The 27,691-nt window shown below is 40.8% G+C and overlaps 1 protein-coding gene across 7 annotated transcripts in view; it reads right to left on the minus strand.

The window, feature by feature from the left end:
• The window catches only part of NRG3 (neuregulin 3), a 1,239,421-nt gene that overhangs the window by 24,806 nt on the left and 1,186,924 nt on the right, over positions 1–27,691 (minus strand). For all 7 annotated transcript variants that reach the window (XM_086382916.1, XM_086382914.1, XM_086382915.1 and 4 more), the window contains exons 5-6: positions 23,263–23,365; positions 16,197–16,323 (exon numbers count right to left, since the gene is read on the minus strand). In XM_086382916.1, coding sequence (XP_086239042.1) covers positions 16,197–16,323; positions 23,263–23,365 — 230 coding nt within the window. The remainder of the gene's footprint in view (positions 1–16,196; positions 16,324–23,262; positions 23,366–27,691) is intronic.

Raw genomic sequence — 27,691 nt, forward strand, 5'->3', positions numbered from 1 at the left:
ATCCTGCGTGTCATCACTAAGACCCGGAACAGCCAAATAAATAAAAATTATTTTTAAGTGACAAATCATATTGATAGTATGCACTTTTGATAGGATGTGAAGAAATTGGCACTTTACCTTGTCTTTCTCACAAAACCCCATAACTCCAATCTAATCTTGAGAAAAACATTGAAAATATTCCAGTAGAGAAAGGAGCGTCCTAAAAAATACTTGACTTAAAAACTATCAACCTCATTAAAATAAGAGAACTGTGACAAACTGTCACAGCCAAGAGGAAGCTAGAGAGATCACAAGTAAATGCAATATGGTTCCTGCATCAGGCCTTGGAGCAGAAGCAGCAATTAAGTAAAAACTAAGGACTTCTGAATAACCATGGATTTGAGATAATAATATACACAGTATGAGTTCATTAATTGAACAAATGTCCCATATCAATGTACAATGTTAATAATAGGGGAACCAGGGTAGAGCGTATATTGGAAATTTCTCTACTAACTTTGCAACTTTTCAGTACATCTAAAACTGTCCTAAAAAATAAAGTCCACTTAATTTTCTTTTAAATTTAAGCAAAATATACACATCAATAATAATAATAATAGTAATTTAGAGACAAAGGCAGTATTCATTTTTATTTTAGTTTCTGGAGTAGCTCAGCTGTAGGCAAGGTGTAAAACCCACTCAGTCAGCAAAAGTCTGCACAAACTCTCCTTAAGGGCAGCTTAACTGACCAGGATGATCGCCTTTGACATTTTATACTTGTGCCTACAGCATTTGTTATGGTTCCTTCCAAAATGTGTACAGTTCCTCCCTGCGAGGCGTTAAAATGGGCAAAATTTTATCTCGTTCATCTGATGGCGTCCCCAGTGAAGTTCAAGTGCCCAGGCCAGCGCCTGCCTGGCTCTCCCATCTTAACATTTCTATACAATGTTACAAAATATGGCAGTTGATCCTATGTTTTTTCCCTGTACTTAGACCTTGACTTCCTGTGTATATAAACATGCTTTGTTAAAACTCCATTTGTACAAATGTACAAAATGTCTCTTTAATCATGAAAGAGAAGATGGGACAGACCATTCACTGATCCTTTCAGTATGAACTCAGCTGGTTTTCTTTCAGAAGCCCACTTAGACCCCAGACAGTACCGTATTTCACGGGGAAGCACCCATCCTGACTGGCTTCTCTGAAAGCCCTCCTTGTGGAGATGCTGCCGGGTGCTGAGATTGCCTGCCGATGTTTGCACCATCGCCTGTCTTGCTCCTAGCATGCTGTTAGTGGTGCCCTGAAATCAACAGACCTGTCAGATGAAGTAGAAGCATATCAAAAGTCGAGCAAGATACGCTGTTTCCAGGTCTGTCCCCTTCAAGCAGCTGGAGTCAGAAGGTTAAGTGAAAGCGGTGTCTGTGTTGGAAAGCAATGTTGACAGCATTGATAATCGCCTGGTCTGGGATCCCAGGCAATAAAGACAGGAAGGAGGATATTGTTAAATGGTTTCTATGGTTTTCAAGGTCTTGTCTCCACCTTGCTCTCAGCTTATCTAGGTCTGTATCAAAAAGTTCTTTATTGCAAACCTGACTTGTGAGCCCAGAAGATGGTGAGACTGAGTGGTTATGACATGTTTTAGAGCGGGGTTTCATCTGGATCTCTAAATATGAGTAATTAAAAACAACTTGCCAGTTGTGGTTATTTTAAGAATGTTCGCACCATGCACCAGAGCGGGGAGAACGGCAACAACTGCTGTCAGACGTTAACACATTCCACTGAAGAGGAATCACAGAGCTAGACATCATTCCAGACACCCGGCACAGCGAGTGCGCCTCCCGACCCCCGTCCCCCACCCTCCACCATCTCGCCTCATCCAGGCTTCTACTCCAACCAGGGGAACTGAACACGCTCCCCTCTTCTCAGAGAGCGCTTAGATCTTCATTCTGCCAGGCTATCTCCCGCTTCTGACTTCTATAAGTTCTAATAGCTCAGTTCACTATTGGCTGTAGCCTTGGCACATTTGTTTGTCACATTCTTCGATTAATATCTATCACCGACAGTCATCAATAAGCTCCTAGAAAGTAGGAACACTGTCATTTTCAGTCACCATTATATCCCTGGTCCTTATGAAATGTTTAATACATATTTGAATCCACAGGTGAATTATTAAGAATCTACAGCGAATCTGTAACTTAGAATTTGATATTTAAAATAAGAGATCAGGTTTTATACTAGAACTGTTGAAAATTAGCTTCAATTCACAGTTTAAAGAAATCACCTCTTCTGACCAGCTCCTATCAAACTATCTGATGCAATTTAACTCAGTCTCAAGACTCAGTGTAAACGTCACCTATTCAGGGAAGGCTTTGCAGATTCCCCTATTCAATTTTAGATGCCCTTTTCCATTACTTGACTAGACAGACCTTTGTTGGCAAAGTAATGTCTCTGCTTTTCAATATGCTATCTAGGTTGGTCATAACTTTCCTTCCAAGGAGTAAGCGTCTTTTAATTTCATGGCTGCAGTCACCATCTGCAGTGATTTTGGAGCCCCCAAAATAAAGTCTGACACTGTTTCCACTGTTTCCCATCTATTTCCCATGAAGTGATGGGACCAGATGCCATGATCTTCGTTTTCTGAATGTTGAGCTTTAAGCCAACTTTTTCACTCTCCACTTTGACTTTCAAAAAGAGGCTTTCTAGTTCCTCTTCACTTTCTGCCATGAGGGTGGTGTCATCTGCATATCTGAGGTTATTCATATTTCTCCCAGCCATCTTGATTCTAGCTTGTGCTTCTTCCAGCCCAGAGTTTCTTATGATGTACTCTGCATATAAGTTAAATAAGCAGGGTGACAATATACAGCCTTGATGTACTCCTTTTCCTATTTGGAAGCAGTCTGTTGTTTCAAGTCCAGTTCTAACTGTTGCTTCCTGACCTGCATATAGGGGTCTCAAGAGGCAGGCCAAAGGTCCGTCTAGTTAAGGTTATGGTTTTTCCAGTGGTCATGTATGGATGTGAGAGTTGGACTGTGAAGAAAGCTGAGTGCCAAAGAATTGATGCTTTTGAACTGTGGTGTTGGAGAAGACTCTTGAGAGTCTCTTGGACTGCAAGGAGATCCAACCAGTCCATTCTGAAGGAGATCAGCCATGGGATTTCTTTGGAAGGACTGATGCTAAAGCTGAAACTCCAGTACCTTGGCCACCTGATGCAAAGAGTTGACTCATTGGAAAAGACCCTGATGCTGGGAGGGATTGGGGACAGGAGGAAAAGGGGACGACAGAGGATGAGATGGCTGGATGGCATCACTGACTCGATGGACGTGAGTCTGAGTGACTCCAGGAGTTGGTGATGGACAGGGAGGCCTGGCGTGCTGCGATTCATGGGGTCGCAAAGAGTCGGACACGACTGAGTGACTGAACTGAACTTCCATTATTTGATAGTAATTTGACTTAATGTATCCACATTATTTGGAGAAGGCAATGGCACCCACTCCAGTACTCTTGCCTGGAAAATCCCATGGATGGAGGACCCTGGTAGGCTGCAGTCCATGGGGTCACTAAGAGTCAGACACGACTGAGCGATTTCACTTTCACTTTTCACTTTCCTGCATTGGAGAAGGAAATGGCAACCCACTCCAGTGTTCTTGCCTGGAGAATCCTAGGGACGGGGGAGCCTGGTGGGCTGCTGTCTACGGGGTCGCACAGAGTTGGACACGACTGAAGTGACTTAGCAGTAGCAGCATCCACATTATTTAAAAAGGTAATGCTTACATATTTGTTTCTACCACTAGCCCATGTCAGTCATTTCAGTCATTCAGTCATGTCCGACTCTGCAAATCCATGAACTGCAGCACATGAGGCCTCCCTGTCCATCACCAAATCCTGGGGTTGACCCAAACTCATGTTCATTGAGTCGGTGATGCCATCCAACCATCTCATCCTCTGTCGTCCCTTTCTCCTTCTGCCCTCAATCTTTCCAAGCATCAGGGTCTTTTCAAATAAGTCAGCTCTTCACATCACATGGCCAAAGTATTGGAGTTTCAGCTTCAACATCAGTCTTTCCAATGAACACCCAGGACTGATCTCCTTTAGGATGGACTGGTTGGATCTCCTTGAAGTCTAAGGGACTCTCAAGAGTCTTCTCCAACACCACAGTTCAAAAGCATCAATTCTTTGGTGCTCAGCTTTCTTTATAGTCCAACTCTCACATCCATACATGACTACTGGAAAAACCATAGCCTTGACTAGATGGACCTTTGTTGACAAAGTAATGTCTCTGCATTTTAATGTGCTATCTAGGTTGGTAATAACTTTCCTTCCAAGGAGTAAGCATCTTTTAATTTCATGGCTGCAATCACCATCTACAGTGATTCTGGAGCCCCCCAAAAATAAAGTCAGCCACTGTTTCTACTGTTTCCCCATCTATTTGCCATGAATTGATGGGACCAGATGCCATGATCTTAGTTTTCTGAATGTTGAGCTTTATGCCAACTTTTTCACTCTCCTCTTTCACTTTCATCAAGAGGCTCTTTAGTTCTTCTTCACTTTCTGCCACAAGGCGGGTATCATCTGCATATCTGAGGTTATTGATACTTCTCCCAGCAATCTTGATTCCAGCTTTTGCTTCCTCCAGCCCAGTGTTTCTCATGATATACTCTGCATATAAGTTAAATAAGCAGGGTGACAATATACAGCCTTGACATACCTCTTTTCCTATTTGGAAGTAGTCTGTTGTTCCATATCCAGTTTAACTGTTGCTTTCTGACCTGCATACACGTTTCTCAAGAAGCAGGTCAGGTGGTCTGGTATTCCCATCTCTCAAAAAATTTTCCACAGTTTATTGTGATCCACACAGTCAAAGGCTTTGGCATGAGCTCCCAGAAATCATTCTCAATCTCTCCTGTTTGTATTTTTTTAAGCTCTCTGTGTAGTGTCCAGTATAGAAAAGTGTTCAAAATGCATTACAGAATAAATGCTTCTCTCTACCAATCATCAAGAAATTATCCAAAAACTATTGGTAGACTCTCTCTACCAGTTATCAAAACAGAATAAATGCTTCTCTCTTCCAGTTATCAATACCAATTATCAAGGGATTAAATTTTTATTATTCTCCTTTAGCATGCAAATATTGTCTTCTAGTTCTTTCTCACTGAATGTTATCTCCACAAACTTGTCTTTCCTAAGATGGGAATTGAAAATCTATGGGAAGGGGTATTCTTTGTTCCTTTACTTTTCACTAATGTATAATTTTTTCTTGATTTTAAGAGAGAAGGATAGATCTTCTCTCTTTCGATGACTTCTGTTTCTGATCCCTGGACTAGGTGCTGAGAAGTTTCACTCCCTTGACTGGTCTGGACGTTTTAACTCCAATCCCAGTTCTGTCTCTTTCTCTCTCTCTCTCTCCCCACCCCTACCAGGGACACAGGGAATGAGGTCAGATCATCTGAGTCACAAGTGCTCCCTTTGTAAATGATGGTATGGGGCTTAGTGCTTCCAAGGTACTGCCAGGTCTAGTTCTGCAGCTTCTGAGTCTCGTGTTGCCAGGGTATCATGCTGCTTCACTGGACTCGTGTTTCACATCTTGTTCAATGACTGTACAGTGAAACCCTTCCCCATGAATGTTTAATGAACTCAAGGGAATGCCAGACACAGCCAATTCATTTGTTAAACATTACCATTTGCAAAGAATATCAAGTAGTTAACCTGGGCTCCAAGATAAAATAAAGACAAATTTGCCTGATATGGTAAGCAAAGTAAGAAAGTTTCCCTCCTAAGGATTGCAGTGTGCCTGGGTTACCTGTCTCTGTTTATGCAGTAGAAATGAACACCTGCAGTGGGGAGGCTGTGATAGAACTTCAGGGCTAGGCTTTCTGTGCAGCTTGACCTTGCACTCTGGACTTCTTCACCACTCTTGACATTTAGGAAAGATCATTTTCTGTCATGGAAGACTACCCCAAGCATTAGGATATTTGTCAGCACCATCTTGTCATAGATGCCTGTGCACTTCCCTCCCAAGTTGTAACACCCAAAGTGTTTCTCAACTTTGCCAAATGTTCCATGGGGGCAACAGTGCCCCCTGTTGAGAACCACTGAGCTATGGAAATGTGGGTTTGGTTCTCAGCTACTCGCTAGCTGCCTGACTCAAGCTTTGAGTCCTAGATTCCTCTTCTGCACTTTGTGGGTGTAAACTCTAAGGAGCTGCTGTTAGGACTAAATTAGGCTATGCATTTGTATTACTTAGCATGATTCTATGTACCCAGTACACGTTATTTATTACGATTATTATTATTTTATTTATCATTTTTGTTATTATCATTGACACTGCTATTTCCTTGTAGCTCTTGTCCAAAGGAAAAAATGTAGACCTACAGAAGAAAATGCTTTTCTGAATTTTCTTTGATACATTTGCATTTTAATATGCATGCAGACTTTTCTTAGCCCTATGACAAGTTATTTCTTTCCCTAGGATTACTTATTTGACCAACTGCTCAGATGTCCTATATGCTTCTTATATATCTTAAGCATAGCATTGTAAGAAAGCGATGTTCTTACACATTTCAATTTCTTTTTTAAGGGATTAATGATATATATTCTCTATTACTATTTTCTCCCATAACATATGGCATGAAAAATTGCTGTCAAACGGTTATTTGATTCTTATAATAAAATTACGAATGAGGGTATCAGCATATAATTCACCAAAGAGGAAATCTGACTAGAAATATATGCAGAGATTACATTACCCTCTCAAATAGTGAAATTTAATTAAAGAATACAATTTTCTCCTATTAAATTAGCAAAAGAAATCTTGACAAAGTATAACAAAGTTGGTAGTGACCCATCTTTTTTTTCTAGAATGGAAATTGATATGTGCCTTTGGGAAAGCAACTTGTTCATGTTAGTCTAGTCTTGTTAAAGTGATCTGCTCAGAAGTCCCTTGAGCCCAGCTGACAATGTGTAGAATGCTATGGCTAGCATGCACAGGTTTTCACAGTACACCTTGCACTCTTTCTTTAAGGTCCTTTGGTTGCCTTCCTCTCACCTATTCTCTGCCTGAACTCCCAGCTTCTGTGCAGCCTTTCAGACTGTGGATCCCTTCAAATGTGCTATCCTAATGAAACAGGAGGGAAGGGGGTAGGGCATAGCCCTTAAAAGGATAATACAGTCATAGGACATGACAAAAACTGATTAGAACCAACTAGGTCCAAGATGGCAGAAGATCTGACTTCCAGTAGAACTTGAGCCTCATTTTATGCTCATTGTAATAGATTAGCGTGCTAACTGACATCCCACTGGTGCCAAGACAGTTCAGAGGGTAACCAAAAGAAGACCAAAGAGTGGGCAGTGGTCCAATTCCTAGAAATCCCCACTCCTTTCCTAAAATAGTTGAAAAATTCCCCTAGTCATTAGTCTGTGAAATTACCCAGTGCATAAAAACTAACCATGCCATATTTGGGGGTCTCACATCCTAAGGTGGCCCACACTGTCTGTGGAGTGTGCTTCTCCCAAGGTTGTTCTTGCCTTTTGTGATGGACCTCATTCAGTCTATAGAATGTGTACCAACTCTTTACAACACCATGGACTACAGCACGCCAGGCCTCCCTGTCCATCACCAACTTACTCAAACTCATGTCCATTGAGTCGGTGATGCCATCCAACCTTCTCATCCTCTGTCGTCCCCTTCTCCTCCAGCCTTCAATCTTTCCCAACATCAGGATGTTTTCCAATCAGTCAGTTCTTTGCCTCAGGTGGCCAAAATATTGGAGTTTCAGCTTCAACATTACTCCTTCCAATGAATGTTTAGGGCTGATTTCCTTTAGGATGGACTGGTTGGATCTCCTTGCAGTCCAAGGGACTCTCAAGAGTCTTATCCAACACCACAGTTCAAAAGCATCAATTCTTTGGCGCTCAGCTTTCTTCACAGTCCAACTTTCACATCCGTACATGACTACTGGATAAACCATAGCCTTGACTAGACAGACTTTTGTTGGCAAACTAATATCTCTGCTTTTTAATATGCTGTCTAGGTTGGTCATAACTTTCCTTCCAAGGAGCAAGCGTCTTTTAATTTCATGGCTGCAGTCACCATCTGCAGTGATTTTGGAGCCCAAAAAAATAAAGTCTGTCACTGTTTCCATTGTTTTCCCATCTATTTGCCACGAAGTGATGGGACCAGATGCCATGATCTTAGTTTTCTGAATGTTGAGTTTTAAGCCAACTTTTTCACTCTCCTCTTTCACTTTCATCAAGAGGCTTTTGAGTTCCTCTTCACTTTCTGCCATAAGGGTCGCGTCATATGCATATTTGAAGTTATTGATATTTCTCCAGGCAATCTTGATTCCAACTTGTGCTTCATCCAGTCCATCATTTCTCATGATGTACTCTGCATATAAGTTAAATAAGCAGGGTGACAATATACAGCCTTGATGTACTCCTTTTCCTATTAGGAACCAGTCAGTAGTTCCATGTCCAGTTCTAACTGTTGCTTCCTGACCTGCATACAGATTTCTCAAGAGGCAGGTCAGATGGTCTGGTATTCCCATGTCTTGAAGAATTTTCCACAGTATGTTATGATCCACACACTCAAGCTTTGGCGTAATCAATATAGCAGTAGTAGATGTTTTCCTGAAATTCTCTTGCTTTTTCAATGATCCAACAGATTTTGGCAATTTGATCTCTGGCTCCTCTACCTTTTCTAAAACCAGCTTGAACATCTGGAAGTTCACAGTTCACGTAGTGTTGAAGCCTGGCTTGGAGAATTTTGAGCATTACTTTACTAGTGAGTGAGATGAGTGCAATTGTGCAGTAGTTTTAGCATTCTTTGGCATTGCCTTTCTTTGGGATTGGAATGAAAATTGATCTTTTGCAGTCTTGTGGCCACTGCTGAGTTTTCCAAATTTGTTACCATATTGAGTGCAGCATTTTCACAGCATCATCTTTTAGGATTTGAAACAGCTCAACTGGAATTCTATCACCTACACTAGCTTTGTTTGTAGTGATGCTTCCTAAGGCCCACTTGACTTCACATTCCAGGATGTCTGGCTCTAGGTGGGTGATCACACCATCGTCATTATCTGGGACATGAAGATCTTTTTTGTATAGTTCTTCTGTGTATTCTTGCCATCGCTTCTTAATATCTTCTTCTTTTAGGTCCATACCATTTGTGTCCTTTATTGTGCCCATCTTTACATGAAATTTTTCCTTGGTATCTCTAATTTTCTTGAAGAGATTTCTAGTCTTTCCCATTCTATTGTTTTCCTCTATTTCTTTGCATTGATCTTCCACTAGACCTTGAACCTCATTATATGCTCATTATAATACATCATGCCATAGGGCCATCCAAGACAGCTGGGTCATGGTGAAGTGTTCTGACAAAATGTAGTCCGCTAGAGAAGGGAATAGCAAACCACTTCAGCATTCTTGTGTTGAGAATCCCATGAACAATGCGAAAAGCCAAAAGGTATCACACTAAAAGATGAGCCCTCCCCATCACCCTCTCCCACCTCCCCGGGGCCAGGTTGGTAGGTGTCCAATATGCTACTGGAGAAGACATCAGAGAAATAACTCCAGAAGGAATGAAGAGGTTGATCCACAGCAGAAACGACACCAAATTGTGGATGTGTCTGGTGGTGAAAATAAAGTCCAGTGGTGTAAAGAATAATATTGCATAGGAACCTGGAATATTAGGTCAACGAATCAAGGTACATTGGAAGTGGCCAAACAGGAGATGGCAAGAGTGAAGATTGACATTTTAGGAATCACTGAACTAAAATGGATCAGAATGGGCAAATTTAATTCAGATGACCATTATATCTACTACTTCAGGCAATAATCACTTAGAAGAAAAGGAGCAGGCCTCATAGTCAGCAAAAGAATCAGAAATGCAGTACTTTAGTACAATCTCAAAAATTACAGAATTATTTCAGTTTGTGTCCAAGGCCAATGATTCAATATCAGAGTAATCCAAGTCTATGCCACAAGCACTAATGCTGGAGAAGCTGAAGTTGAATGGTTCTATGAAGACCTACAAGACATTCTAGAACTAACATAAAAAAAAATGTCCTTTTCATCATAGGGGACTGGAATGCAAAAGTAGTAAGTCAGGAGATACCTGGAATAACAGGCAACTTTGGCCTTAGAGTACAAAATGAAGCAGGGCAAAGGCTAACAAGAGTTTTGCCAAGAGAATGCACTGGTCATAGCAAACACCCTCTTATAACAACACAAGAGAGGACTCTGCACATGGACATCACAGATGATCAATACCTAAATCAGACTGATTATATGCTTTGCAGCTGAACATGGAAAAGCAAAACAGTTAGCAAAAACAAGACCGAGAGAGGACTGTGGCTCAGACCATGAGCCCATTATTGCAAAATTTAGACTTAAATTGAAGAAAGTAGGGAAAATTACTAGGGCATTCAAGTGTGACCTTAATTAAATCCCCTACAATTATATAGTGAAAGTGACAAATATATTCAAGGGATTAGATCTGATAGACACAGTGCCTGAAGAACTATGGATGGAGTTTCATGACATTGTACAGGAGACAGGGATCAAAACCATCTCCAAGAAGAAGAAATGCAACAAGGAAAAATGGTTGTCTGAGGAGGCCTTACAAATAGCTGAGAAAAGAAGAGAAGCAAAAGGTGAAGGAGAAAGGAAAAGATATACTTATCTGAATGCAGAATTTCAAAGAATATCAAGGAGAGATAAGAAAGCATTATTAACTGAGCCATGCAAAGAAATAGAGGAAAACAATAGAATGGGAAAGACTATTGTCTTCAAGAAAATTAGAGGTACCAAGGAAACATTTCATGCAAAAATGGGCACAATAAAGGACAGAAATGCTATGGACCCTACAGAAGCAGAAAATGTTAATAAGAGGTGGCAAGAATACACAGAAGAACTATACAAAAAAAATCTTCATGACCAAGTTAACCATGATGGTGTGAACACTCGCCTAGAACCAGACATAATGGAGAGCAAAGTCAAGTGGGTCTTAGGAAGCATCACTACGAACAAAGCTAGGGGAGGTGATGGAATTCCAGTTGAGCTATTTCAAATCCTAAAAGATAATGCTGTTAAAGTGCTGTACTCAATAACCCACCAAATTTGGAAAACACAGCAGTGGCTACATGGCTTATATAGGGTCAGTTTTCATTCCAATCCCTAAGAAGGGCAATGTGAAATAATGTTCAAATTACCACACAGCTGCACTCATTTCACTTGCTAGCAAGGTAATACTCAAAATCCTTCAAGCCAGGTTTCAACATTATGTGAACTGAGAACTTACAGATGTACAAGCTGGATTTAGAAAAGGCAGAAGAACCAGAGATCAAATTGCCAACATCCATTGGATCATTGAAAAAGCAGGAGAATTCCAGGAAAACATCTACTACTGCTTTATTGACTATGCCAAAGCTTTGGACTGTGTGGATCACAACAAACTGTGGAAAATTCTTCAAGAGATGGGAATACCAGACCACTTTACTTGCCCCCTGAGAAATCTGTATGTGGGTCAGGAAGCAATAGTCCAAACTGGACATGGAACAACAGACTGGTTCATGGGAAAGGAATATGTCAAGGCAGTATATTGTCACCCTGTTTATTTATCTCATATGCAGAATATATTATGTGAAATGCTGGGCCGGATGAAGCACAAGCTGAAATCAAGATTGCTGACAGAAATATCAGTAACCTCAGAAATGCAGATGACACCACCCTAATGGCAGAAAGTGATGAAGAACTAAAGAGCCTTTTGAAGAAGGTGAAAAAGGAGTGTGAAAAACATTGTATTAAAACTCAACATCTGAAAAACTAACATGACATTCAGTCCCATCACTACATGGCAAATAGATGAGGAAACAATGGAAACAATGGCAGACTTGACTTTCTTGGATTCAAAAATCCCTGCACACGGTGACTGCAGCCTTGAAATTAAAAGATGCTTGCTCCTTGGAAGAAAAGCTATGACAAATCTAGACAACGCATTAATAAGCAGAAATGTCACATTGGCAACAAAGGTCCATATAGTCAAAGCTATGGTTTTTCCAGTAGTCACGTACAGATGTGAAATCTGGACCAGAAAGAAGGCTGAGCACCGAAGAACTGATACTTTTGAACTGTGGTGCTGGAGAAGACTCTTGAGAATCCCTGGGACTGCAAAAAGATGAAACCAGTAAATCCTAAAGGAAATCAACTCTGAATATTCATTGGAAGGACTGATGCTGAAGTTCTAATACTTGGGCTACCTGATGTGAAGAACTTATTGGAAAAGACCCTGATGCTGGGAAAGATTGAAGGCAGGAGGAGAAGGGGATGACAGAGGATGAGATGATCGGTGGCATCATCGACTTAATGGACATGAGTTTGAGCAAACTCTGGGAGATGGTGAAGGACAGGGAAGCCTGTTGTGCTGCAGTCTATTAGATTAAAAGAGCTGAACATAACTGAGTGTCTGAACAATGACAACGAAACTTCTAAATGACACTACGCACAAGGGCCATGACACTTCCAAGTCCAACCATAAAAGTTCAAAAAATGGGCAGTGGCCCAATTCCTGAAAATATATACCGCCTTCCCAAAAGAGTTGGGATACTCCTCTCTCATTAGCCTGTGAAATTGCCAAGCCAATAAAACTAACTACCCCATATTTGGGGCAGTTTACTGTCTTCCAAAATGACGCACATTCCGTCTATGGAATGTATACCTCTCTAAATAAACCTTTCTCTTTACTGTGGCTAGCCCTTTAATTCTTTTCTGAGCAAAGCCAAGGACCCTCACTTGGTAGCTAGTCCCAGGGACTCACCTACTACTTTGCGCATGACTCTCCTCTTGTGCCCTATTTTTCCTGCAATGAATGGGGATACCCAAAGGCTAGTCATGTCCCTGGTCTTCAGTGAGTCCCTAAGACAGGACCCTAAGTTTAATAATTGCCAGCTAATAAACACAGAGGGCTTAAACTCATTTCTATGACCAACTCTTGGTCATTTTTCTCTTCCCTGACTGTAAAGCCCCACTGTTTCCCTTCCCTACTCCCTTGAGATAGGAGGTACCTAGGCGCCCCAGGATGAAGAAATTGGAGATAAGTTCCCTGTGGACTGAAACTCTAAGATAAGAATAGCAGGCCAATGGAGAGAGAGGAGGCTTGGCCCTGCCCAGAATAAAGATAACAAAGCACGTATTTCTCATTCTTGCAGTTAGAGAAACTCACACATGCATAGAAAGCTCCTTGGAGGTCAAAAGAGGAGTCCTCTTCAGGGGAACCCATCTTGGCTAAGAGACACAGATGCACATATAGTAGGATCCTACCAAATACTCAGAATCAGGCAAATCTAAACAATTGGCCAAAGGATAACCAGAAGAAATGCCCCATGTAAGTGATTTAAACTACCGTGTGGGCACGGCTCTCTCTCTGAGTCTGCCTGTGTATCTATCCGTACATTCTAGACTCTTTTTCCTCCTAATAAACACTCCATTTTACTGCTTTCTATCTTTGTGGGGATTCTTTCTCTGCAAAGCCAAAGGGCCAGGACCTTGTCATTGGCCACTGGTGAAGTGACTAAGGTCTGGTGCTCTCACTCCAAGACTGACCTCAGTCTCTGGCCAGGAATCAAAATCCTGCTTCAAGCTGCTGCAGGCTGAGCCAGCCAAGATCACCCTCATTGTCCTTTTCAAGCATCCAGTCACCTCTGTAAGAATAGAAGTTGTGTTCAAACAAGATTCTCTTCTGTAATGCAACAGTATATCACTAATCAAAAATCTGTTCTCACTACCATAACCAGCCTCTGGCTTTATCTGTGATAGGTTCAATTGCTAAGAAGCCCTCCATTACAGTATTTGTTTTACAGTCATGGGATAATATTCATTAGAAATCACTAACAAAAACATTTGCTCTGTTTCAGAAAAGAACAATCCCTACACATAGCCGTGATTACAAGTTTAACAAAACTTTTCTGGGAAGCGATTATGATTTATGAATTCTGCATTAAGTATCTAAGTACATCTGTCACACACAGCATAATGGCGACTTTCTGAGTAATGATTTCCCAAAATCACAAATGATGTTTAAATTCCCAGTGATTTACACATTTGGAAGGGTGTGAATGTATCCTGGGTGATCGTGTATTATACTCAAATCTAGGTTTATACCACCACCTTTGTGCTTTCCTTTTGGGTCTCAGAATCTGGAAGTGCAGTCTTGCATGGGGTCAAAGAATTGCTAGCCTGACAGGAATCTTCTAGTCTGTCTTAGATGGCTTTTGTGAAATGGAGCAGGACCCATGGAGTCTTCCTGGGTACAAATCCTTTCTGTGTCCTCATTTATTATGTTTAGGAAATAGGCATCAATCAGCCTCCTTGACCTTCCTTTAGTTGTAAAGAGCAGATTCAAACAGTTACTAATCAGAGGAGGGAGGGGATAGAGAAATGAAGGAGGAACAGTCAGTAAACAATAGAGCAGCATGGGGCCAAGTCCTGGTTCCTTTACATGAAATATACATAACAATTTCTTTGAGTTCTGCAGGAACTAAGGCCCCCACCCAGAGAGAATGGCAGCTTCAGGCTGAGCACCAGGTTTCTGGAGCACCAACCTGTCATTTCACCATAGACCAATCAGAAGAATGGGCTTCCCTGGTGGCTTAGATGGTAAAGAATCCGCCTGCAATGCGGGAGACCTGGATTTGATCCCTGGGTTGGGAAGATGCCCTGGAGAAGGCAATAGCCACCCACTCTAGTATTCTTGCCTGGAGAATTCCACGGACAGAGGAGCCTTGTGGGCTACAGTCCATGGAATCACAAAGAGCTGGACACGACTGAGTGACTAAGCACAACACAATCAGAAGAAAGTCTGCACAGAGTGGAAGATTACAAACCCTGATCTCTTCCCCAAACAATTCGATTAACCCTTTAAAACTGCTCTTTAAAACAGAGCAGAATCTTGTAAGTTACATTTGTCTCTGGAGTATTGGGTTTTGAACAGGGAGCAGCAGAACCTGACTTCAGTAACATTTGTTCTCTGGTGGCTCAGACGGTAAAGCATCTGCCTACAATGCAGGAGACCCAGGTTTGATCCCTGGGTCAGGAAAATCCTCTGGAGAAGGAAATGGCAACCCACTCCAATACTCTTGCCTGGAAAATCCCAGGGACGGAGGAGTCTGGTAGGCTGTACAGTCTATGGGGTTGCAAAGAGTCGGACACAACTGAGCGACTTCACTTTCACTTTCAGTGCTTTTCAATATATCTCAGAAATCATGAAAAACTACTTTAGAAAGAATACAGAATTCGAGACTTCCCTGGTGGTCCAGTGGCTAAGACTCCATGCTTCCAATGCAAAGGGCTTGGGTTGGATCACTGGTCAGGGAACTAGATCCCACATGGTGCAACTAAATATCCTCTAAGCTGCACCACAACTAAAGAATTGTCTCAACTGAAGACCCTGTATGCTGCAATGAAGCCCCAGAGCAGCCACACACACACAAAAAGAACACAGGATTCAAAAAGCTTGTATTTAACTTCAAATTCTGGTATCTGTTGAGGTGTGGTGTTAGGAAGCAACAACCCCAGGACTACAACTCTCCCTTCCCGTGTTTATGAGCTTTGATTTTTCTCATACCCTTTAATTCAGAGTCGTCTGAATATAGTATGTATTCTTAGGATTCCCTGCGTTTATTCTTTCTGCTTATTCTAGTCTCTATCTAGTCCTTGGCTTTCTGACTCCCTGATGAACCTTTCCTATTCTTCAATTTCCAGTTCAAGCCTGCATTTTTTGCTGCCTCCACTTCTGCCCCCACCACCTCCTTTTGGTCTCTTCTCCCACCTCTGTTGCAATAGCAACCCGCTCATCCCACAAACCTCTTCTGGGTGTCTATTTTTTCACTATGTCAGTTTCCATACAATAAGGAACATCGTACCCCTGGTGCCTAGCACGATCTCTGACATAAGGAAGAATTCAGTAAGTGATTATGGAACAAACAACTGAAGCTCTTTTTGCTTCCAGAGATTAATTATGTTACAGATTATAATCAAGAGCTGAGAATTAATTTTTCTTTCTTTTTTGCAGTACTGTGTACACACACAAAAATGCAACATGATTTAAGGAAAAATCTACAGAGTACTGAAAAAAGTAGGCAAGTCTGATCACAGGTTCCGCATCCCCTCTGGACTGGGAGCAGTGAGAGTAGCTGTGGGAAGGGATGTATGGACATGTTACTTACATTTTGCAGCTGGACATGATTCTTCACCAAGTTTTCGGACTTTGCCATTGTGCTAGATGCTTTGAGACTGTAGTTTTTACCATTATGTGGCTCTTTCAGCTGCTCTTGAATTTGTTTAGCTTGTTTCCTGCAAGTTTAAATAAATCCATGTATAAATAGTCACATAAATTTATGCCTTTTTTTTGAGGTTCATTCACTCCTGACATCTATATTTGTCATTTTCTATAGCAAGATAAATTCAGTTAACAAAGAGACCTCCCTTCATTTTCAACCCCACAAAGAAATACTTGGCATTACCCATTAATAGCCAGGATTCACACCCCATGGCACTCTAAAGGCAGAAATGTAATGCATTGTCCTCTCCCTACTGGATGTAAGAGGTCCTTAACCTTGAGTGCTCAACTAAAGAGAATTAGGAATGCTCTGAAGTTACAAGTAGACAACTTTGACACTTGGACCTAGCAGCCACATATAACATACTTGCAAAGTTAGGTTTATATCTGTCCATTTCAGATAGGTATAGCTTGACTGGATAACTTGCACACATGACATAACAGGGGTCTATTTTCTTCTTTATAGTTTAAAAACACTTCATTTATTTTTACCATCTGCCCTGAATGCAGAATTTGTTAGAACTTTTGTAAATAATAAGAAAAAAATTAACTCTTGAAGGATTAATTTATAAGTAATAAAAATTAATTCTTGAAAGATGCCAAGCATCATTTGAAGTGTTTTACATGTCTTAGCTCACTTATTTTTCACAATAATTCTGTATGACAAGCCATCAATCCTACGCTTACTTAATAGATGAGAAAACTGAGGCACAGAGAAGTTAAATAATTTGTCCAAAGTCAAACAGCTAGACAGTGGTAGAGCTGGATTAGAACCAAACGAATCTAGCTGCATACTCCTCATTTTGAGGCACTACTCACGACTGTCAAACCACTTGCCCATGGTCACACTGCTTCTTGGTGGGAAGGCCAAGAACCTGAGACTATTGTCAGGTTTTGGATTCCAAGTAAATTACCCCTGCCTGCAAATGTGGAGTGACTGTTGTATGAACTGTACAAAGTACTGCCTTATTAGCTGCTCTCGTAAGAGCTTTATAGCAATTAACTAGCAACATAAGACCCAGTACCCATGAAACAAACAAGCAAACAAACTTCACAGAATCATCTGCCCTAGACTTCTGCCTCGTTCCCCAGGGCCCACACCAAGGACAGAGCCTTGGTGGTGACTGTTCACCGTCTCTCCGTCTCTTGAAGTGAGTTTTTTGAGGCAGACATCCCTCTATGCACCATGGGCTTGAGTATCAGAGGGAGTGAGATTTGAATTCCAGCTCTGTGTCCCAACAGCTTTGCTTTGATTCCTCAAATCAAAATGACTGATTCCCCAAACTTCTGTAGCCTCAGTTTCCTCCTCCATCAATGGAGTTTGGATAAGCTCTTTTCCATAAATACTGTGGACACGTGGAGAGTATTAATGTTACACTCCTCAATATTAATCAGTTACACTCCTCATCACTTAGTAAGCTTAGTTATATGAGGAGATGATGGAATCAGGACACTGGCTCAGAGATAAAAGAAGAGATCTTGTTAATTGCCTCTCTTACAAGCAAGTCACAGAATTGCTACAAGAATTGGAGGTCTGTGCATTATTATCTCCTCTGAATTTACAATACTCGTGTGATGTCATTCTGTTTAAATATTTCTTTTATCTTTTCAATTATTTAGGGGGCTTTTATCTCCAGTACTCTTAGTTGTTTTAATATACTTGTAATAATCTACTTCCTAACAGCTAATCTGTAGCCTGTTGTTAGAAACAAATCTATCCTATCAGCATTTTAAGAAGCACAGGAAAGCCACAAAATCCTATCAGGGACTCACTAATGAAGCAGATGGGAGATGAGGAAGTTCTACTGGAATAAATCATAAGGAAGCAGTAAAGGGGGCTTGACACAGAGGAAGAACATGATTATTTTTCCAAGAATTAGCTGTAGAAATACTAAAGATCTTTTCAGGAATTCCCTAAGTCAGCGTTTGGGAAATGTAAACATCTAAAGGAATTTTCCTCATAAAAATGTCTGATTGCATTTCCTAAATCCTTTTAATAATTTGCTTTCCTTTACCCCCCTCTTACCTTTGTCCTGACTCACTAATATTCCAGAACATATGGGCTTTCTTTTCTAACCTGCCTCCTTTTCTATCATCCCTCAGCTCTCTCAAGGCATACATTTTTGCCCTTTCGTCCTCCCCTCAGCAGATGGGAACAAAGGGAAGTGGAAGCATCTGTCTGCAATGCCATCAGCTCTCTCAGGAGAGTAGTGGCTCTGGGGAAGACAAGATACAAGTACTGCACACTGGAACCCACTAGCCTAACAATGTCAGTGTGATTCTAGAGTTCAGTGGGTTTTAAGTTGCTCTGGGCCAATTCATCAGGAAGAAATGAGATGTACAGTGGTGGGATATCAGACCCAACAAGTCCAGCAGGAGATGTTGTTTGTGATGCTGCAGGTTGACTCCCTGTGGAAGTAGACACTGAGATGGAGATCATGTGCAGGGTTTTTATTAGTGAGGTCTCTTAAGATCAACACCTGTGGAAACTCAGTGAAGGAAGCAGGATGGGGCAGAAGGAGTTGGAATGTGATGCAGGCTCCAGTGAAAACCTCAGCAAATCCCACAGGGAGCTCTGAAGCTGGCGTGGCTTTCACCCCATGGTGGGGCAGTGGTCCAGGCCTTCAAAGCCTCACACTGACCTATCATCGGATGCTGGCTATCTCAGGTCAAGGAACTCTTATAACTGTGTACTAGCTTATATTAGTACTTATGTGTACTAGCTTATAACTGTGTGGGGACTAAGGCCGCCACAGATGAAGAGAATCATAGCATCATATCAGAACACCCATTGCCTGTCCTTAGGTGCCTTGCTTTGTGATCTAAAATCTCTTCAGAGGATGATAACATACAGTCAGGGCAAGTTGTAGTGCATCTGTTTTCTACTCGTAGCACCAGTTCCCCTCGTTCCTCCCATGCTTTCCCAGTTGTGATAATTATTTGTCCCAGTTCCTGCTCCTGGAACATCTTTCCTGTTGCTGTCGTTCAGTCACTAAGTCACGTCCAGATCTTTGTGACACCGTGGGCAGCAGCACGCCAGGCTTCCCTGTCCTTCACTATCTCCTGGAGCTTGCTCAGACTCATTGTCCATAGAGGCGGTGATGCCATCCAACCATTGCATCCTCTGTTGCCCCCTTCTCCTCCTGACATCCATCTTTCCCAGCATCGGGGTCTTTTCCAATGAGTCCGCTCTTCTCATCAGGTGGCCAAAGTAATTGGAGTTTCAACTTCAGGATCAGTCCTTCCAATGAATATTCAGGACTGATTTCCTTTAGGATTGAATGGTTTGAGCTCTTTGCTATCCAAGGAAGTCTCAACAGTCTTCTTCAGCACCACAGTTTGAAAGCATCAATTCTTCGGTGCTCAGCCTTTTTCAGTTCAACTCTCACATCCACCATTACTCCTGGAAAAACCACAGCTTTGACTATATGGACCTTTGTAGGCAAAATGATATCTCTGCTTTTTAATATGCTGTTTAGGTTTGTCATAGCTTTCCTTCCTAGGAGCAAATGTCTTTTAATTTCATGGTTGCAGTTACCATCTGGAGCCCAAAATCACCTCCAAAATCACTGTTTCCACTTTTTCCCCATCTATTCCACTCCCCCCTCCACACCCATGTATCTCTTTTCCTATTTCAATTCATTTTCAGAGTTCAATTATGTCTCGCATTTCCTAAGTCTAATATGGACTCCCGCTGCCAGACTGATACTTCTTAGCCCATACGAGGTAAAAGTAAAAGGGAAATCTAGAAGAATTTATATTTGTCATGTGAGCCATGTCAGCCAGATTTGAAAGGCTCAATTAATGGTTCCATTAACTACTTATAGGAATACTTGAACTTTTTGGAATTGATGAGAAAAGAATTTATTTCACTGTGACCTTCAAAGTGGCTGGGGTTCCATTAACTCAGAAAATTCTCTGAATTCAAGAAAGTGTTCCCTACTTCTACCTCTTCTTGTTACCTATGTTCAAACTTTCATTGGCTAATAATGTGCTGTAATATTCTATCGGGTGAGGTCATGCCATATCACAGATGACAAAAGAATGGAGAGAGGGCCAGAGTGGCAGGACCCGAATAATGATGGGAAGTAGAAAAAATAACCAAGAGAATGTTTTGGTTAAGTCCTGATTCTCTCTGGGCACAGTAAATTCCAGTATATAGAATGGAGATTCAAGCGAATTTATCAGGAAACTGATGATAGACATGTCCCAGAATCCAAGATGACTTAGGACTTCCAAGATGAGTTTAAAAAAAAGTATAACATGGGAAAAAAAATCTTATAATGTTTGAAAGTAAAGAAAAAGTACAGCCTGTTTATTCTGCTATTTCCAAGGTTTCTGGAGGGAATTAGAATCCCAGGAATGAGGGCAAAGAAACTTGTGCCAAGGCATTAAAAAAATTTACATCACTTTCAGCTATATAAATTAGATGCTTGGTGTTCAATGTGGTCTTCCTCTCAGAGAAAAATAAAGGAAAACTATGCTTGGAAATTGCCCTAGAAGAAGGTAATATTTTCTAAGTCTCTGATGAGAACTACAGCTCCAGTTGGAAGAGTCTTCAAATTTCATTATTCCTTTGTTATTTTTAGACATATATATATAAAATAAATATGTGCCCTGGCTGGGCAGGTAGAAAGACAACAGCCTCCTGATTACTCATCTCCCACTGGTTCAGTCCCCTGAGTCTCCTATTATGCATTGAAAGTTGAACAGTGTTTCCATGCAAACCCCTGACACCTTGCTGAGCCCCAGGAGGATGTGCTCATCACTAAGCCCACTTGCAGCCCACGGAAGGAGAGGCTAACAGCTCTGAAGATAGAGATCCTCTAGTTACCCAGCTGTTCTCTGTTCTTGTGACTGTCGTTATCAGTCTTTAAGTGTGGTACAACTACAGATTATACTCCAAAAATAAGTGATTAACTACTTCTTCATAGTAATTTGCATATTGTTAAATACACAGCTTTCTCCCACACAGCACTTGCAAGGTGACTCTCCTAATGCTCTGCTGAGTGTGATTAACCCTCTCGTGCTCAGGGAACTCTACTCACGTAGCTACCCTGCCTGTAAGTTCCAGTGTGTAGACACCCTAGGTGTTAACAACAACAAGCCTTCAATGAGTATTTACTTTTTAAACACTATGCTGCCTTCTTTACAGTATTATCCCACTAATCCTTAAATTCTCTGAGGTACACATTATTTTTGGCCATATTTTGCTATACTTTACCAAAACAGAAATCAAGGCTGAATGTAATTTCCCTAATAATACTGAATAAGCAAGTGGCAGACTGAAGATGTGAATACAGCTTAGGCTGATGCATGTAAAATCCTGACCACGAAACCATGTAGCCTGTTAAGAACATAAAGAGCTATGGAGTGCAGCAGGGCATGACATTCCTGATTCCCCTCAAGCACTTTCACCATCTGGGGGAGGACCACACGAGTCAACATGCTGGGTGGTGAACAGCATGCAGTTTAAAGGAGAATTGAAGAAATGCAAAGACCTGCTGTCAATTTCCTACTGTGGGGCTTTGACAAATCAATACTTTACAATCAAATTCTGCTGTGATTTGAAAAATTGAGCAATAATGCATAATTTCAGTTGTTGTGAGGATTGGGAGATAATGAATGAAAAGCCCAGTATCCCTGATAAAGTGTTCAAAACTGAACACTAACAACTCCCACAGCCAAGAGTTGCTTAGGAGACACAACGATGAAATGCAATGTGGTTCCCTGGGTGGGACAACAGCGAAAACGCCCATGAGGTGAAAACTAAGGAAACATGGAGATACGAACTTCAGTTAGTAACACTGTTATTCCACTATTGCTGCACTGTTTGCGGCAAAGGCAACATACTAAGGAAAGACGTTAAAAATAGGGGAGATTGTGTCTGGGGTATATTGGATCTATCGGTACTATTTTCATGGCAATTCCAAAAATCTAAGCCTATTCTGAAATAGTTTATTAAAAATAATAGTTCCTAATTTTGGATTCATATCTGAGTCTCCATCATTTCTTAAAATTGCTGTTCTTTTTAAAGATCGACATACACAACATGCAGACAGGTATCACAGACTATACTGGGAAACGGATCCATTTTTAGTAGGGCACATGGGCAGAAAAATACAAGTCCAAAGAAAAGCAATTACTTGTTGGCCTGGATTCCAGACAAGCTGTAGGAACAGAATCTATGCCAACTTCTCAAGGCCTGTCTACCTTACAAGAAACCAAGCAGTATAATATTTTTATCTGTATTTCTTAAGGGCAAATTATGTCATTTACATAAATAAAATACCTCTGTCAATGTTATTCGTAACATGTATATCTAAGCATATATGTATATACACATACATACTTATAAATACATAATATATTTTTAATTCTACTTTACTAGTCAGAAAAAAAAAAACACAATGCTTTTGGCAGAAGATTTGGTTTCTTGGCAACATAAGCATAGGGCATATTCTAGATGTCCATACTAACTGGTGAACCAAGGTAGGTTTTATAGTGTTCATATTTCACATTTGGCTAAAACCTTTATGGGTATCAAATAAAACACTATAAAAGGAATAGAGTTGTTTCTTTTTTTTTCATAAAAGGTTGGATGTTCAGCAGTGACCTCTCTTTTCAGAAGAGTTAACTCCTTACTGACAGGCTGACGTTGAGCCTTTAATTCTGGCAGGCCATCAAAAAATGCAAAGAACACAGAGTGTTCATGATCACAGAGAAGAGTGATCACTATGTGCATGAAAGATGAACCACACACACACACATACATGTATGCACACGCTGTACACACTCACCACAGGCTACAAAAGATTCAGAGTAATTTAAGGATGTCTGATGGGCCCATTTGCACAAAATCCTTCTGCCTAGAGCTCAGACTGAGAACTTAAAGAAAGACAAAGCACTTCTCTGAGAAGTAACCTTTTAACACTTGAGAGAAATGGTCTTACTTGCTTTTGAAGTAGAACGCTGCACAGAACACGCCCACGATGACAATTCCAAAGATGATACATGAAATTGACAGCACCTGCCTTTGATAAACTTCTTCACTCTCTGTGAATTCAAAAAAGAGAATTAGAACGGAAGTTAGCATGGCTCAGCAGACACAATCTCCATAGTTGTATTTTTGAGCTGGTAGGAGCCTTTCAAAGCCAAGTTGTTTTGCTCCTATCGTCAATAGGAAAACACGAGGGCATTACTACAATTCAGTGTCTTTGCAATGGTCTAAAGACAGCTGTTATTTTTTTTGTATCTGCATGGCTAAATAGAACTCATGTATGGATATCACAAATATGAACCTTATCAAAAGAATTTTCATGACTTTAAGACATACTGGGAGCATTTAAACATGATGGTGGGGTCCCAAATAATCTGCTATCAGAAATTTCCTATTCCAGTGATGACCTCCAATTTATGTGATACTGATGACACTGTGTTTTCTGATTTGGTCCCTGGCTGTCAGTCTCCCATTCATCCACCCTACTATGACTGACATCATGAATGAAAAAGGACTTCAATGTAACATGTGAATATTTACTTAGTCATCCTGTGACCTGCTCAGTACCAATAATCTGGCAAAATAACCTCAACCTCTACTACCAAGGTTATACCTTAGAGCTTCTTAATGCAAAAAACAAGAATTCAAAAACAAACCATTTCAATTTTTGGACATTAACATTTATACTTCTAGCACACTTTCTGAAATACGTCTACTGCAACAGTTCTTTCATCTCATCAAGACCTTTCATCCATAGGTCTCAGAACTTTCTGTTAATTATCCTCCTCTTGTCTTCATTAATTTCTTTACATTGCACAAGAGACTATGGTCTATTTACCTTCCTTCCTTCCTTCTCCCTCCCACTCACATTTTAAAGTTTTTTGTTGTTGTTGTTGTTGTTGCTGTTGTTCCTTCAGTAGTATATTAAGAAACAATGTACTACAAGAACTATTCTCCTTTCCCCTCTATTTCCATTTTTAATGTCTTTATTCAGATTGGAGTATAAAAAATAAATAAAGAAAGCAAACCTAAGAGAATATCACATTATCCACATTTTTGAATAAATGAAAAGGGGCAATTATGTGGCCCTGGCAAGACTTGTTTGACATTTAAATTGGGAAAGATTCAAATTAAAGAGAAAAACAGTATGTCATTGAGACCTTGTTTGGACATATATCATCTTAAAGAATGTCATTCTTTTCACCCCCACATTTGTAAGCTCATTAAATCTTCCAAGTGAACTTGGAAACAAGTAAGTAGATCTACCAACTTATAAAGAATTTCATTTCACTAAATTGCTCTGAGTTGGTGACTCTAATGAAAGAAGTATGACTTACAGATAATAATCTACTCCACCCTGCTTCTGCCAATAAAAAGAACTATGAAAATGGTGGATAATAGTACCTATGAAAACAAAAGAGGTAAGACTGTGTTCACTACAAGAATGATTTCTACATAAAATCAACAGGGTGTTTTTGTTCATTTTTTGAATCTAGTCAAATATAACTTGGGGAAATGCACAAAATCAATTCTGAGTTTAAATCAAGAGTGAAATTAAAACTCCAAAGACTGTGAATGGATTTATAGACCCAGATGGAGTTACAGTGCCAGTACTCTCAATGCCTTTGGTGCAGAGTGCTGAACAAGAACAAGCCTGGAGAGGGGCAGGAAGCAAGGGGCTGGAAGTCTGGCAATTTTTGCATTTGACTTTCATTTTAGCCACCTCTAATATGAGTAACAAAAGATATATTACTTTACCTTTATAAATTTTAATTTCTATCTAAATAAAGGCAGTGATATAAAATGCTGACTGTAATGAATGTTGTAACAAGGAGGTTTATAATCTGACAAAAGATATCACATGGAAAATTGACCTATTCACAGAGTCCAGAGATTTTAAATATAAAACAGGATCCAATTAGGCAAGAGGAATAGGGATGGGAAAAGTGGTCCAGGAAGAGAAGACAAGTTGTGCAAAGGCTCTTTGCTAGGATATAAAATGGCAGGTTCGGGAATCCGGAAGATTTTTACTCTACCACTGGGCCTTTGCAAAAGTTATTTTCTATTCCCCACCAGCTTAGCTTCCCAGTTGGTGCCAGTGGTAATGAATCCACCTGCCAAGGCAGGCAACATAAGGGACACAGGTTTGATCCCTGGGTTGGGAGATCCCTGGAGGAGGAAATGGCAAGCTACTCTGGCGTTCTTGCATGGAGAACTCTCCATGGACAGAGGAGCCTGCTGGGCTACAGTCCATGGAGTTGCAAAGAGTCAGACACAACTGAGTGAGCATATGCACGTTGCACACACCAGCTTAGCAGAGCAACACGGAGATAGCAGGGACATGGTATACAATGAGCATGTCTTTACAACAGCAGAAAGGCACTGAAAAATTCAAAACAGGAGAGCGATGTGATAATATTTGCATTTTTTTTTCCTGAAACTTACAGAAAAGATTAGGAAGGGTTAAGTAAATGCAGAGTCCTATTAGAAGGCTATTATATCAGCTTAGACATCATGAGAAACACTGGGCTGGAAGAAGCACAAGCTGGAATCAAGATTGCCGGGAGAAATATCAGTAACCTCAGATATGCAGATGACACCACCCTTATGGCAAAAAGTGAAGAGGAACTAAAAAGCCTCTTGATGAAAGTGAAAGTGGAGAGTGAAAATGTTGGCTTAAACTCAACATTCAGAAAATGAAGATCATGGCATCTGGTCCCATCACTTCATGGCAAATAGGGAAACAGTGGAAACAGTGTCAGACTTTATTTTTTTGGGCTCCAAAATCACTTCAGGTGGTAACTGCAGCATGAAATTAAAAGAGGCTTATTCCTTGGAAGGAAAGGTATCACCAACCTAGACAGCATATTCAAAAGCAGAGACATTACTTTGCCAACAAAGCTCTGTCTAGTCAAGGCTATGGTTTTTCAGTGGTCATGTATGGATGTGAGAGTTGGACTGTGAAGAAAGCTGAGCACAGAAGAATTGATGCTTTTGAACTGTGGTGTTGGAGAAGACTCTAGAGAGTCCCTTGGACTGCAAGGAGGTCCAACCAGTCCATTCTGAAGGAGATCAGCCCTGGGATTTCTTTGGAGGGAATGATGCTAAAGCTGAAACTCCAATACTTTGGCCAGTTCATGTGAAGAGTTGACTCATTGGAAAAGACCCTGATGCTCGGAGGGATTGGGGGCAGAAAGAGAAGGGGACGATAGAGAATGAGATGGCTGGATGGCATCGCCGACTCGGTGGACATGAATTTGAGTAGACTCCGGGAGTTGATGATGGACAGGGAGGCCTGGCGTGCTGCGATTCATGGGGTTGCAAAGAGTCGGACATGACTGAGTGAGTGAACTGAACTGAACTGAGACATGATGGATACTTCTATGATAACATTAACAACCATGATGAGCAGTTAAAAAAATAAAAAAAGGTGAAAGCAGTTAAGTTGAAAAGACTTAATGGACTAGACAATGATACTCTTAACTAAGATGGAGTATATCAGAGAGGAATCAGACTTATAAAGAAAGATATCAAATTCAGTGTTGGACTTATGCATGTATGTGTTGGTCACTCAGTCATGTTTGACTCTTTTCAACTCCATGGACTGTGGCCCACCAGGCTTTTCTGTCCATGGGATTTTCCAGGCAAGAATACTGGAGTGGGTTGCCATGTCCTTCTCCAGGGGATCTTCCCAACCCAGGGATAAAACCCAGATATCCTGCATTGCAGGCAGATTCTTTACTGTCTGGGGAAGCCCAGTGTTGGACTTGGTAAGTTTTTAAAAACCTATAACACATCCAACTAGAGGTGTAAGGTAGACATTTAAATATACAGATTTGAGTTAAGATAAAATGACAGAGTTCCAGATATAAATATTCAGGGTTATGCGTATACTTAAACCAAGTGTGTAGATAAGACAGCCCCAGGAGAAAATACAGAGTACTAAGGGAAGAATGTCTAAGATAGAGCTTTGCGAGACTCAAAAATTTCATGGAAGGGTAGAAGAGGATGCTGCAGAGCAGATAAAAAAAACCCAGATCAGCCAACCAGGAAAGGATAAAAAGAAAACACACAACAACAATAGAATATGACAATATCATAGAAGAAAACATATGGAATTTTTCTAGAAGAATAGGCTATTGAATGTTTCTGAAAGGGCAAATAAAATATGGTCCTTTAATTCAGTGATGTAGAGGTTCCTGCAGAATCTGCATGAGCAATTTGATGGAATCACGAGAGCAGCCCGCACAATGCCCCGGGGTCTCTGTCATGTAACATACTGTAAGGCAAATGCTCTTTCTCCAGACCTACCACATGTTCTACACTCAGCCTGGATTGAGAGTCTAGAATTCTAGCCCAACTCTAGAAAGCAGAGAACGCCT

The sequence above is a fragment of the Bos grunniens genome, chromosome 28 (genome assembly GCF_055505025.1).
Source record: "Bos grunniens cultivar Pamir isolate PY7600 chromosome 28, Bosgru_T2T1.0, whole genome shotgun sequence".
Lineage (NCBI taxonomy): Eukaryota > Metazoa > Chordata > Mammalia > Artiodactyla > Bovidae > Bos > Bos grunniens.